General features: G+C 37.9%; 2 protein-coding genes across 3 annotated transcripts in view; one reads left to right on the top strand and one right to left on the bottom strand.

Moving 5' to 3' along the window:
* KLHDC10 (kelch domain containing 10) overlaps window positions 1–14,638 on the bottom strand; it is a 56,645-nt gene extending 42,007 nt beyond the window's left edge. Inside the window, exon 1 of one of the 2 annotated variants that reach the window (XM_057731450.1) lies at window positions 14,205–14,638. In XM_057731450.1, the coding sequence (XP_057587433.1) occupies window positions 14,205–14,382 (178 nt within the window). In that variant the 5' untranslated portion in view covers window positions 14,383–14,638. The remainder of the gene's footprint in view (window positions 1–14,204) is intronic. The other variant, XM_057731451.1, reaches the window with a different exon arrangement.
* On the top strand, window positions 4,139–5,412 carry LOC130851093 (UDP-GalNAc:beta-1,3-N-acetylgalactosaminyltransferase 1-like). The gene is given in 1 exon segment (XM_057730961.1): window positions 4,139–5,412. A coding segment is annotated over 1 exon segment (996 nt). The 5' UTR covers window positions 4,139–4,416.

Below are 14,638 nucleotides of genomic sequence, written 5' to 3' on the forward strand. Positions count from 1 at the left end.
AACAACACAAAGATATACTCTTGAATATCAATACTAAGGGGCAGATAAAGAAAAACTAATAGGAAATTCAAGCGATAAAAAGGATAACTAAGAGCTCTTTAGGAATACAGACTGTGTCTAGCTATGTATTCCCAGGCTTTAGTACAGAAGGTAATCAAAATCAAAATCTAGAGAAACTGGGCAGGATGAAGACTAAGAGATATCTAATGGACTTGGCAATTAGGAATTTATTACCTTAGCAAGGGCACTTGAGTAGAACGATGGAGGCAGAAGTGAGACTGCAATAGATTGAAGAGTGAAAAAAGAAATTAAACAATAGAGTCTATTCTTTCCAAAAGTCTGGCTGTGAAGGAAAAAAGTAAAATAGCACATCAGCTAGAAAAAAACCTAAAAGGTTATTCATATGGTAAAATGAGGAGAAACAGATTCTACTCAGTAAAATAACAGAAAACATAAATGTGTTCATGAGTAAAATATTTAAATATAGACAGTTTTAGGAGAATCCCAAGTTGCTGCTAGTAATATGTACTTATTTATATAGTATTAAATAAAACATAATTCACTGATAAAGAACTAAAAGGAAAGCAAAATATCAAAATGTTGACATAGCTGTCTTTAAGTGGAATTACTATAGATGATTTTCCCCTTGTTTCAATATTTTCCAAATTTTAATAATGAGCTTGTATTCCCTTCTTTAAAATTGAAGTATAGTTCATACACAATATATTTTACAGATATACAATATAGTGATTCACAATTTTTAAAGGTTATACTCCATTTATAAATATTGTAAAATATTTACTATATTCCCCACATTGCACTATATATTCTTCTGGCTTATTTTCTGCCTAATAGTTTGTACCTCTTAATCTCCACCCCTATATTGCCCCTCCCCTCTTCCTTCTCCACACTGGTAACCACTAGTTGTTCCCTGTATTGGTGAGTCTGCTTCTTTGTTTGCTTTATTCACTAGTTTGAAGTGTTTTTTTTAGATTCCATGTATGAGTGCTATCATACAGTATATGTCTGACTTGTTTCACCTAGCATAATGCCCTCCAAGTCCATCCATGTTGCTGCAAATGGCCAGATTTCATTCTTTTTTATGGCTGAGTAGTATTCCATTGTGTGTATACATATGCATATATATATGTATATATACACCACATCTTCTTTATCCATTCATCTGTTGATGGACACTTAGGTGGCTTCCATATATTGGCTATTGTAAATAATGCTGCTATGACAGCTTGTATTCCTTTCATAGTGGTGGTGGCAGGAGGTGGAAGACAATAAGCTGTATGAAAATTAATGATACTTCAGGGGCAGAAAAGACTTAAGTGATTCTAACTTGAGGAAGATAGATAAGAGAGAGAGATGAAATATTAGCAGGCAGAGAGCAGAAAAGAAATGGAAAGAAAAAAAATAAAACCAATGCAGAAATGAAATCTTCATTGTAATTAGCACAAAGGAGTACAAACCCTGCTGAAAACATAGTAAAGGACCTGGACAACAGGACAGAGAAAGGCAAGCAAGATATAACCTAAGTGGGAAGGAAATCCAAAAAAGAGGGGATATATGTATACATATAGCTGATTCATTTTGCTGTACGGTAGAAACTAACAGAACATTGTAAAGTAACTATACTCCAATAAAAAATTTTAAAAAACAATGTTCCCCCCCCCAAAAAAAGATAAAAACAAACTCTAAAAACCACAAAACATTGTTGAAAAAATTAAAGAAGATCCAAATAAATGGAAAAATATTGCATGTTCAGAGACTGGAAGACTTAACATTATTAAGATGGTGATATGGGACTTCCCTGGTGGTGCAGTGGTTAAGAATCCACCTGCCAATGCAGGGGACACGGGTTCGATCCCTGCTCCTGGAAGATCGCAGATGCCATGAAGCAACTAAGCCCGTGTGCCACAACTACTGAGCCTGTGATCTAGAGCCCGCAAGCCACAACTACTGAAGCCCACCTGCCTAGAGCCCATGCTCTGCAACAAGAGAAGCCACCACAATGAGAGAAGCCCGTACACTGCAACGAAGAGCAGCCCCCGCTCACCACAACTAGAGAAAGCCCACATGCAGCAACAAAGACCCAATGTAGCCAATAAATAAACAAATAAACAAAATCAGTATAAAAAAAAGAAAAAGATGGTGATATCTCCAAATTGATGTACAGATTCAACACAATCCCTATGAGAACCCTAGCTGAGTTCTTCATACAAATTGACAAGCTGATTCTCAAATTTATATGGAATTGTAAGGGACACAAAATAGCCAAAACAAACCTGAAAAAGAATAAAGTAGGAGAACTCACACTTTCTGATTTCAAAACTTGCTCCAAAGCAACAGTAACTGAGGCAGTGTGGTACTGGCACATGGACAGACATATAAATTAATGGAAAAGAATCAAGAGTCCAGATATAAACCTGTATATATTTAAAGTCGACTGATTTTCAACAAGAATGCCAAGACTATTCTGTGGAGGAAAGAAAACCCTTTTCAACAATGGTGCTGGCACAACAGAACAGTCAGTTAAGATAACCGTTACCACATACCAAATATAAAAACTAACTCAAAATGAATCAAAACATAAATGTTAGAGCAAAACTATAAAACTCTTTAAAAAAAACCACAGAGGTAAGTCTTTATGACCTTGATTTTGGCAAAGGATTCTTAGATATGCCCCCCCAAAAGCAAGAGCTACAAAAGAAAAAAAAAGATAAATTGGACTTCATCAAAATTTAAAACTTTTAGGCTTTAAAGAGCACAATTAAGAAAGTTAACTCAGTGACGAGAACAAGGACGCAGATGCAGAGAATGGACTGAAGAACTCGAGGTTTGGGAGGGGGCGGGGGTGAAGGGGAAGCTGAGATGAAGCGAGAGAGCAGCACAGACATATATATACTACCAACTGTAAAATAGACAGCCAGTGGGAAGTTGTTGTATAACAAAGGGAGTTCAACTCGAGGATGGAAGATGCCCTAGAGGACTGGGATGGGGAGGGTGGGGGGTACTCGAGGGAGGGTGGGGGGGAGTCAAGGGAGGGAGGGAATAAGGGGATATGTGTATAAAAACAGATGATTGAACTGGGTGTACCCCCCCAAAAAAAATAATAAATAAATAAATAAAATTAAAAAAAAAAAGAAAGTTAAAAGACAACAACAGAACAGGAAAAATACTTGCAAATCATATATCTGATAAGGGGCTTGTATCTAAAATATATAAAGAACTCTTACAATTCAATAATAAAGACAAATTAAAATTGAGCAAAGGATCTAACAGACATTTCTCCAAAGAAGACATACAATTAGTCAACAAACACATGAAAAGATGCTCAATGTCAATCATACCCCAGAAGATGCTCAATGTCAATCATACCTCATAAAAACCAGAAAGAAAGGAAGAAAGAAGGAGGAAAGGGGCTTGCTGGTGGCACAGTGTTTGAGAATCCACCTGCCAATGCAGGGGACATGGGTTTGATCTCTGGTCTGGGAAGATCCCACATGCTGCAGAGCAACTAAGCCCATGCACCACAACTACTGAGCCTGCACGCTAGAGCCCATGAGCCACAACTACTGAGCCCACATGTCACAACTACTGAAGCCCATGCGCCTAGAGCCTGAGCTCCACAACAAGAGAAGCCACCGCACTGAGAAGTCCACACACCACAACAAAGAGTAGCCCCCGCTTGCTGCAACTAGAGAAAGCCCACGCATCAGCAAAGACCCAATGCAAACAAAACAAACAAACAAAAAAAGGGAAGGAGGAAAGAAAAGAAAAAGAAAAAAAGAAAAAGAAAAAGAAAAAGAAAACATGCTTGACATCATTAGTCATCAGGGAAATGCAAATCAAAAACGATAATGAGGGACCTCCCTGGCGGAGCAGTGGTTAAGAATCCACCTGCCGGTGCTTGCCACCACCATTGTGCGTGTAGGATGAACTCCTAAAGCTGCCTCTAGTGTCTGTGTCCCCAGCGTGAGCTTCAGGTGCCTCCTGCCTCTCCAGGAGACTCTCCAAGATCAGCAGGCTGACAATGGAGCCCACGGGGGATGAGAAGCCCTGAGGATCCTCCAAGCAGGAGAGTCATGGCCTTCACTGGATGGCATCATCAACTGCCAGATATTAGTTCACAGCAAATCTTTTAATGAAACATGGAATACGGAAAACAAAAAACTTCAGTTGGTGCTTTAGTCTCATCTGAAATTCTACAGGCATGTATCTTATAAGCAGTAGATGGCAGAATTTTAAGCCAATCTGAGAGTCTCTGTTTTTCAGTAGAAATTGCAAGCATTACTTTTTACTTCTACTTGCTACTGGATGTTCAGCCATTGAAATTGAAGGTCTTTCAATTGAAGAAATAAATCAAGAAGAAGAACCCGAGGCTCATGTGCTCCTGAGCTGCCGTGAATGGCCCTGGCACTCCTGACCACCCTTGCGGGTAGGATGTCGCTGAGATCCCTGAAGTGGAGCCTCCTGCTGCTGTCGCTTTTGAGTTTCCTGGTGATATGGTACCTCAGTCTTCCCCAGCACAATGTGATAGAACGTGTGAACTGTATGTACTTCTATGAGTATGAGCCCATTTACAGACAAGACTTCCACTTCACACTTTGAGAGCATTCGAACTGCTCTCATCAAAACCCATTCCTTGTCATCCTGGTGACCTCATACCCCTCAGATGTGAAAGCCAGGCAGGCCATTAGAGTTACTCGGGGTGAAAAGAAGTCTTGGTGGGGATATGAGGTTCTTACATTTTTCTTATTAGGCCAACAGGCTGAAAGGGAAGACAAAATGTTAGCACTATCCTTAGAGGATGAACACCTCCTTTATGGTGACATAATACAACAAGATTTTTTAGACACATACAATAACCTGACCTTGAAAACAATTATGGCATTTAAGTGGGTAACTGAGTTTTGTCCCAATGCCAGGTATATCATGAAGACGGACACTGATGTCTTCATCAATACTGGCAATTTAGTGAAGTATCTTTTAAATTTAAACCACTCAGAAAAGTTTTTCACAGGTTATCCTCTAATTGATAATTATTCCTATAGAGGATTTTACCAAAAAACCCATATTTCATACCAGGAGTATCCCTTCAAGGTGTTTCCTCCCTACTGCAGTGGGTTGGGTTATATAATGTCCAGAGATTTGGTGCCAAGAATCTATGAAATGATGAGTCATGTAAAACCCTTCAAGTTTGAAGATGTTTATGTCGGGATCTGTTTGAATTTATTAAAAGTGGACATTCATATTCCAGAAGACACCAACCTTTTCTTTTTATATAGGATCCATTTGGATGTTTGTCAACTCAGACGCGTGACTGCAGCCCATCGCTTTTCTTCCAAGGAAATTATCACATTTTGGCAGGTTATGTTAAGGAATACCACATGCCATGATTAATTTGACATTCTACCCAAAGCCTAGAGAAGGGAGGGATACTTTGTGGAAAGTGTTAAAGTTAGACTGAAATCTTCAATGAGAAACTCATGGGAAGGTCACTGTGTGGCTTACACGGAACTGAAACTCATGAAGAGCCCATAGTCTGGAGACTGGAGGGTTGCACTTGACCTGTGGTTTATTTTGACAGCAATCAAGTCAGGCCTTTTAAAGATGATATTCGGGGGAATTAAACATCTTATAAAGGAATGGGAGGTTTTTGTTAATAACACTAATAGGACCAAACAATTTGAACATGTCATTCTACAGATTAGAACTTCTTAAATGGGTTTCATTGAATTATAAGCTCATTTGTCCATAAAAACAAAGCAGTGTGGAGTATTATTCATTGAACAATCTAGTCAGTTCAGGGTTTTGTGTATATTTTACATGGATTACCAGCTTTTTAAAATATATAGTTCTGTGTAAAAAAAACTGAAGTTATACCAAACAAAATTTCATCCATTTTTGGTCATTCGGAACATACTTCAGGATGCTGCAGTATTTCAGAGTTATCAATTATTACTTAATATTACTTAGAGTTTTGTACTTTATGGGTGTTTGAATGTTATGGTTGTTTCAATACTGTATAAACAGAACAGTGAAAATGACTCTTTATATTTAAACTTCTTTTCCAGTTACTTCACTGATGAGTTTGTTATGAATAGCTCCATTAATGTGTAGTCATTGGCCATTATTGCATATTAGTAATCTCTTGGACTTTGATAAATATTTCGTCATGGTAATATAGAAGAGAATAAAAGTAAGAAGATCTGAATTATTGTCTTGTTTTTAAAAATATAATCCCAGTGTTTTTAGATGTCACTTAATCTATCTCATTTTTTCACCTGGAAATTAGGAGTAATATAGAACAGCAGCCAGCATGTTTCCTTTGGAAAGGACTCTGAAGCCAAAGAGAAAAGGGAGAATGTGATGGCTGGAATATTATGAAAGGAGTGTCATATTTCATTGCTTGAGTTGGAAAGAAAAGACTAAAGATTTGAGTTGCATTGTTAACTGTTCCGTGTTCTTTTCATTAACAATCAGTTTGAGAATAAAAAGAAAAAACTAAAAAAAAAAAAAAAAAAAAAAAGAATCCACCTGCCAATGCAGAGGTCAAGGGTTCTGGTCTGGAAAGATCCCACATGCTGCAGAGCAACTAAGCCTGTGCACCACATGGGCTACTGAGTCCCGTGAGCCACAACTATTGAGCCCATATGCCATAACTACTGAAGCCCATGCACCTAGAGCCCGTGCTCCACAACAAGAGAAGCCATTGCAATGAGAAGCATGTGCATCACAACAAAGAGCAGCCCCTGCTTTCCACAACTAGAGAAAGCCTGTGCAGTAACAAAGACCCAACACAGCCAAAAAATAAATAAATAAATGTATTTTTTAAAAAACTATAATGAGATGCCACTTCATACCCACTAGGATGACTGAAATCAAAAAGTCAGATAACAACAAGTGTTGGCAAGGATGTGGAGAAATTGGAACCCTCTTATATTGCTGGTAGGAATGTAAAATTCCAGCCACTTTGGGAAACAGTTTGACAGTTCCTGAAATGATTAAACGTACAGCATAGTTACTAAATGACCCAACAATTTTATAACTAGGTATATAGCTAAGAGAAATGAAAACATATGTCCACACAGAGATCTGTACATAAATGTTTACAGCAGCATTATTCATAATAGCCAAAAAGTGAAAACAATCTCTATGTCCATCAATGGATAAACAAAATGTGGTATATCCATACAATGGAATGTTATTTAACCAGAAAAAGGAATGAAGTACTGACACTTGCATCAAATGAATAAACTTTGAAAACAGAATGGAAAGTGAAAGAAGGCAGTCACAAAAGACTCTATGATTCCATTAATACAAGCAAGTCAATAGTAGGGAAATTTATAGAGACAGAAAGAAGATTATGGTTGCTTAGAGCTGGGATAGTGGGTGGGGGAGGATGGGAGCAGAAGGATAAGTGACTGACAGCTTAAAGGACATGCGGTTTCTTCTTAAAGTGATAAAAATGTTCTAAAATTGACTGTGGTAATAATTCCACAAATCTGAATATACTAAAAACCACTGAATTGTACACTTTAAATGCTGAATTGTACAGTATGTGAATTATATCTCAACAAAACTACTAAAACCACATAAATGGAAATGCTAAAGTTTAAAAGGATTAATTACTATTGTGCCAAAGAAAAAAAATAAAACACTGAACTGCAAAATATTTAGAAAATAACTACAAGAAGCCTACAACCTACAAGACACTACTCAAGTAGTATTCAGAAGAAAACTCATAATTTAAACACTTAGAAAGAATGAAAAGAACATTAAGCATCCAACATAAGACAGAAAAACCACCACAAAATAAACACAAGGAAAGCTAAAGGAAGGATTTAAAACCTGAAAGAAGAAAATAATAAATAAGAGAGAAAATAATAGAACTAATTTTTTTTAAATACAAGAGCTGCTGGTTCTAAACAAAGAAAAAGAAAGGGCAAGGCCTCATTTGTACAAAGCAAGAAGTGATGGTGAGTAGAGTGATTACATAGTCACAAACACAGGATGTTTTTTTAAATCAGAAAAGGCTATCTTGCTCACTTCACACAAATAATTTTGAAAACTTAGATGAAATGGGGTATTTTCTATGATTTAGCAAAGCTTCCTTTCAAAGATATAAACTATAAGCAGTTGGATTATCATAGAAGTAAAGAGATAATTGTCAAAGAGCTATTCTCCCCCCAAAATACTCAAGGTCCAAATAATTTCACAGGCAATTCGACCAAACCTTTAACTTCAATGCCATTTAACCGGGGGGGGGGGGGGGGGGGGGGGGGGGGCACAGAAAAAGAAAGAAAAGTTTGAAGTTATTTTTATGAAAGTGGCATAATTCAACAAAGATAAAATACATAAAACTACAAAGCAATTCAGCTTAAGAGGAATGATGCAAAATTTCTAAATAAAGTTTAGCAAATAGAACCCAGCAGCATTTTTAAAATAATAATACACAATAACAAAGTGAATTGATTCAGGAAAGCAAGGATGGTCCAGTAATAGTAAATCTATTAGTACAATTCACCACAATAGTAGCCAAAGGAGAAAAATTACATAATTTCCATAGAGGCTGAAATTTTACTTCCATATTTTAAAAAATCTTTATAAAATGGTAAGAGCTGACTACTTTAACATATGTACACTTCAACCTAAAGCCAGGTATAATCTTAATAGGAAAGCACTAAAAAACTCACCATGATGTCAGGATTAAGATCCACTATTATCTTATTGTTTAATATTTTTGTAAAGTATAGCCAAATCAATTTGACAAAAGAAAGAAATAAGTATAAAAACTGGAAAAGAGGAGATAAAATTATCTTTATTTGGTAATGATACAATTATTTAACTGCAAAACCCTAGAAAAACAAGTGGGAAACCATTACAGATAGTCTTAGAATTCCAAAGGTGGCCAGGTATTAATTACTACTCAGAAACTAATAGCATTACCATATTCAAACAAGATAAAAGATATAATAGCAATAGAAACCCCACTTATAATAGCAACAAAAAAGATAAAACACAAGGAATAAACATAAAAGAAATGTGAAAGGTCTACACGAGAAAAACTTTAAAATGTTATGAGGGGGCTTCCTAGGTGGCGCAGTGGTTGAGAATCCGCCTGCCAATGCAGGGGACACGGGTTCGCTCCCTGCTCCAGGAAGATCCCACATGCCGCGGAGCAACTAAGCCTGTGCGCCACAACCACTGAGCCTGCACTTTAGAGCCTGTGAGCCACAACTATTGAGCCCATGTGCTGCAACTACTGAAGCCCACGCGCCTAGAGCCCGTGCTCTGCAACAAGAGAAGCCACGGCAATGAGGAGCCCGTGCAACACAACGAAGAGTAGCCCCCACTCACCGCAACTAAAAAGAAAGCCCGCGCACAGCAAAAAAGACCCAACACAGCCAATAAAATAAATAAATAAATAAATTTATGTTTTAAAAAGTTATGAAGGATACAAAAGGACACGAACAACAAGAAATTAATGTACACCCTGTTACTGAACAGGAAACTGAATCTCAAAAAGACGTCAATGATCTCTAAGTCAATCTATAAATATAATACAGTATCAATAAAAATACCAAAAGATGGGGGAGGGGAGCTCAATAAACATTCTAAATTTCACAGAACAAGCAAAGAACATTCAGGAAAACTCCAAGAAGTAGAATGAGCAGTTCTATAATCAAAGAATGGGGTCACTAGGTATAAGAAGGTAAACTGATCAATGAAACAGAATAAAAGTCCAGTAAGAATGCCAAATTATATGTAGGAACTAAGTATACCTATAGATAATATTTCAGTACTGTGATAACTGGGTAGCCTCCTATAAGAATAGTAAATTCCTACCTAAATACTTCACATAATTTAAATTTTGTATGAATAAATTAACTTAAAAATAAATTATAAAGTTACCAGGAAAACAACATAAAAATTTTAATTTTAATTAGAAATAATATTGAAATAAAGGCCTTTCTTATGACAAAAAATTGAAATCAAAAAAATGATTAATAATTACAACTACAAAAAATTGTTTAATTTCTGCTGAAAAAAATGTACCATAAACAAGGTCAAAAGCTAAATGAAACTGTGACAAATATCTGCAACACATAACCAAGACAAAGAATTAATTTCGTAAAACAGAGCTCCTATAAACAACATTAAATATCCCAATAGAAAAATGAACAAAAAATATGGCCAGATGAATAAGAACAATAAGCAGATGTTATAGATAAAGGAAACAAATATGGCTGCATGGTTCTCATACCTGTTGAAAAGATGAAGAAAAATATACCTTTTTTTAAATTGGCAATGTAAAAAAAAGTTTAATAATCCACTCTGTTACCAAAGGTATGGGAGGCCAGAACTCCAACACTGATAGTGAAACACAAACTGGTACAACATCTATGAAGAGCAATTTGACAATACCTACCAAAATTTAAATAGCACATATCCTGTGACCCAGCAATTGTACTTCTAGAAATTTATTCTAAAGGGATATTAATTGTACCATCCTTTGTATTAGTAAGACTGTAAATGTTTTAAGTGCCCATCCAAATAAAGAAATGCTACCATTTTTCTCCCCTCCTACACACACACCCCTCTTTCTGGAAAGGATACACAAAAAATTAGTTGCGTCTAGGGAAGGAAACCAATTAGCTGGGGTCAAAGGAAGAAAGAAAATTTGCCTTTTATCATTTGTACCATTTGTATCTTATATCATGAACATATATCACATTGACAATTTTTAAGTTAAGATTTTCAGTAGTATTTTTACCCAGCTTTACCAATTGTTATATTTTTCCTCCTCTTTGTCAGTTTTCAAATTCCTACATTAGCAACATTTAACTGTTTCCCCAAGTAATACATGGCATTTACTCAAATTCACACAGTTAAATCACAGTAGTAATGTGGGTTCATTGTCCCCATCTCCTTGCCCCTGAGCTCTACGCCTGCATACCTATTCTACAGAGAGCACTGTCCCTGTTCTTTACTGCGTATGTAGAGATTATGAGTTAGGAGAAATCCAGGACTAAGAAGCTATGGATTTCTTGGCCTATGGGGCAAACACATAATCACTATTGTATTTTAGAGACAGAAAAAAGGCAAGAAGCTGCTCAAACAAGGTTTCACAAAACATTATTTGTGCTGCCACCATGGATGCAGAGTCTAGTCCACTATTTTTATGTTTAAGAAATTGATTGTATCCATTTGTCCAGAGTCAATGGGGCTACAGGGACTTGAAACACACTAATCAATCACATTCACAAGAATTTAATTGTTTACACATAATGCCAATGTATTAATTTAGAATTTAAGAATATATATGTGTGTGTATGTATACACATATATATACATATATATCTGATGTATGTGTGTATATATATAATGAGTAATAAATCATGCATATCAAGGAATCACACACAAATGGTAATATATGCCCAAGGAGAACCACAGGGGACTACAAGTGTGTATAGGGAGAAGAGAACAAATAGAAAGTCAAAGAAGACTTCCCTGAAAAACACAGTGTGATCATGCTGAGATCCAATGGAAAACAACTTTAAAAAAGAGAACAGGATGAGGAGTAAGAGGGTTGCTGGATGATGGAACAGCAAGTACAATGGCCCTGTGGCAGAAAGCAGCATGATCTAAGGAGGTGGAAAAAGATCAAAGAGCAAGACAACATGATGTAGGGTTATCTGGAGAGCTACAGAGGGGCCAGACCATGTGGTGGCTTTAAGGCCATGTTAAAGATTTTTGCCTCATCTTAAGAGCAATGAAAAGCTAGTAAAGGGCTGTAAACTGAGATGAGAACAGACTTCTACTTGCAAAAGATTAGTGTGCTATACAAACTGGAAGGCAAGAGTAGAAGCTAGAAGACTGCTTAGAAAGCTAGTGCAGGAGACCTAAATTAGGGATGATGGCAGCATGGACTGGAGTTATAGCACAAATAAAATAAATAGGACTTGGTGATTGATTACACCTGAAATGCAAGGGAGAGGAAGGAGGATGTCCAAGTTTCAGGTCTGTATAACTGCGGGGATAAAGATGCTATCACTGAAAGAGAGAATACTCCAAGACCAGTGTTTTGATTTTGTTTTGTTTTGTTTTGTTTTGTTTCATTAGGGGCTAGACAGAGAGTAGATGTGTAAAAAAGTAAGAAAGGGTTCCGAATGCCCAGTATCTGAAAATCTTGGCAGAGAAGCATGGACAATGGAAAATGGGATTAGAATTCAAAGGTGGGAGAAAGTTAGCTACAAAAACATTATTTTTTAACCTCCATGGTCAGCCATAAAACAGGTCTAGAGACTTCTACCCCTCCCTATCACCTAAAATCTTTTTAAACATCTCAAAATAAAATCTTTCAATCAAGGAGAGAGATAAAGATTAAAATGCAATACTTGGAAAAATAAAGAACTGGTGTGAAAGAATTTCAAAGTATGTATTGAAATATCAGGTGTTCTTAATTCTAAGAGCAAAGAGAAGACAGCGCCTTCCTACTTGGGGAAGGAAGAATTAAGTGCCAGTCAATGAGAAAAGAGAGCAGAAAGAAGAGCTGATGGCCCCACTGCATGAATTTTCACAGTTTAGACACATTTATCTTTACCTCTGGACAAATGGCTTTTCTTGGCCTCCTGTGCTAAGAGAATGCAGAAATAGCTCCACACCTAAGCCCCTTTTCAGAAATCATGGCTTCCACTGCCATCAGGTGGTGGCAGTGAGGAAGTGCATCAACCAGTTTCTTGGAGCCTGGGAATGCCTACATGAAGCCTATGGTATAATTAATCTCAGATCAAAGACCCAAGATTGCAGTAGTAGAGGACAAACTGGTTACAGTCTTTGGTAACAAATTTATCTTCTAACCTGTTAATACACAAAAATGAAATTTTTTGCTATTAATTTGAGGTACAAAAAAAAGATTTCTCCTTTTTTTCTTTTTCATGGTAAACAGCACGTATTTAGCAATTTTAAGAATACGCAGTCTATCATCTCAAACTCAACTCCTGGTGTATATTTGACTAAAACTGCTTCATTGTTCATTTTAATGGCGCATATAAATGAATTAATGTGCATTTCAAGCATACATCAATAACCTTATCACAAACACAAGCGACTGTCCCATTGAATATGCAAAATTCCCTCTATCTTCAAATTAATCAAATGATTTTTGACTACTTAGATGTACAAGGCACGGTAATAAATACAATTCAGAAACCCTCATATTCTCATAACTCATGAGCTAAATACATGTATCACTGATAAAATCAACTTCAATCTTATTCACAAAAAACATGGTGAATGATTAACACACATTCTTGATAGATCTCTTCATGGTAAAAATAAGCTTGCCCAATATAATATTTGACATTCTGGGCAGTACACCTTCATTCTACTATACCAAATATTCACTTACAAACGTAGCTCTTTAAAATTTGCTGCACACACACGCTGATTTGATTTGTCTATCTTTCAAGGCATCTGAACACAAGGATAGGAAATTGTAGGCAAAAACGTGAAATAATCACACTGGGTACATTTTTCCAGTTCTCAATCAGCTGTTTTCATATGGTGGACACAGCCTAATTTTGTCACTAAGTACATTCTTGGTCTTCATTTTCTCCCGTTAAAATCCATACACACTATCCATTCTGTCTCTGTACATTCCAAAATATTAATAATGCAACTAGTTTTCCCCAATTCTCTTGGTGCTGTTTCCCACCCACTTCCTCCTCCTTTTTCGTTTCAGAATGCCTAACTCTTACACACTCGAGGCGGTTTTCTACAAAAATCACTCTTTGGGATGCTCTTCCCTCTTCTCTCCTTAAAAATAATTTCCTACAGCTAGGCGCCAGTCTTTCTTTTACAAGATCAAACTGCGGAAGAGGACGAGACTGCGAACCGAGTAAGCGCAACATCTGGGAATGTCAATGAGACAGCGGCCTCTCCTTTGAAAACACAACTCTCAGCACAGAGCAGTCAACAGAGCAAGAACACCTTTTTTTCATGCTGTGCTCCTGTTCCCTCCCTGACCTCAAACACACCTTTCCTTTTCCCTAAGCCCCGGTCGCTCTGCTATGCGTGGGGCCTGCCTTTCCTCCTTCCAAGAAAAAGAAAGGCAGGGAGAAAAGAAGAGGTAGCAGTCACCTTCCTGCCGCTCCCGCGAGCTGTCAGGACCGAGCCCCACGACTCACCTGGCAGGTGCGGCCGCCCGGAGAGTTGCACGAAGCGGTTGAGCTGGCCGGTCCCCCGACCCCCGCTGCCCCCACTGCCCCCGCTGGCCCCGCTACCTCCGCCGCCGCCGCCGCCGCCACCGCCTGCGGCGCCTCCTCCCCTCCGACGGTTCCTGTCCCAGCCCTGGGCGGCCGACATGACCCGCTACCGACTGCCGCAGCCCGGTGGCGGCAGCCCGTGGCCCGGCGGCACTAGCGGAGCCTCCTTCCTGGGCTCCTCAAGAGACCCGGGAGGCAGGGGAAGGGGGAGCGCCCGGTCTCACCAACGGCCAATGACTGACTGACTTGGTGACAGACAGCCAATGGCCAGTCGTCTTCTTGGTAGGTGGAGAGAGGCGGGGAGAGACGTGGTAACCATAGCTATGGCTAAAAAAAAAGAAAAGAAAAAAAAAAGT

The sequence above is a fragment of the Hippopotamus amphibius genome, chromosome 4 (assembly GCF_030028045.1).
Source record: "Hippopotamus amphibius kiboko isolate mHipAmp2 chromosome 4, mHipAmp2.hap2, whole genome shotgun sequence".
Lineage (NCBI taxonomy): Eukaryota > Metazoa > Chordata > Mammalia > Artiodactyla > Hippopotamidae > Hippopotamus > Hippopotamus amphibius.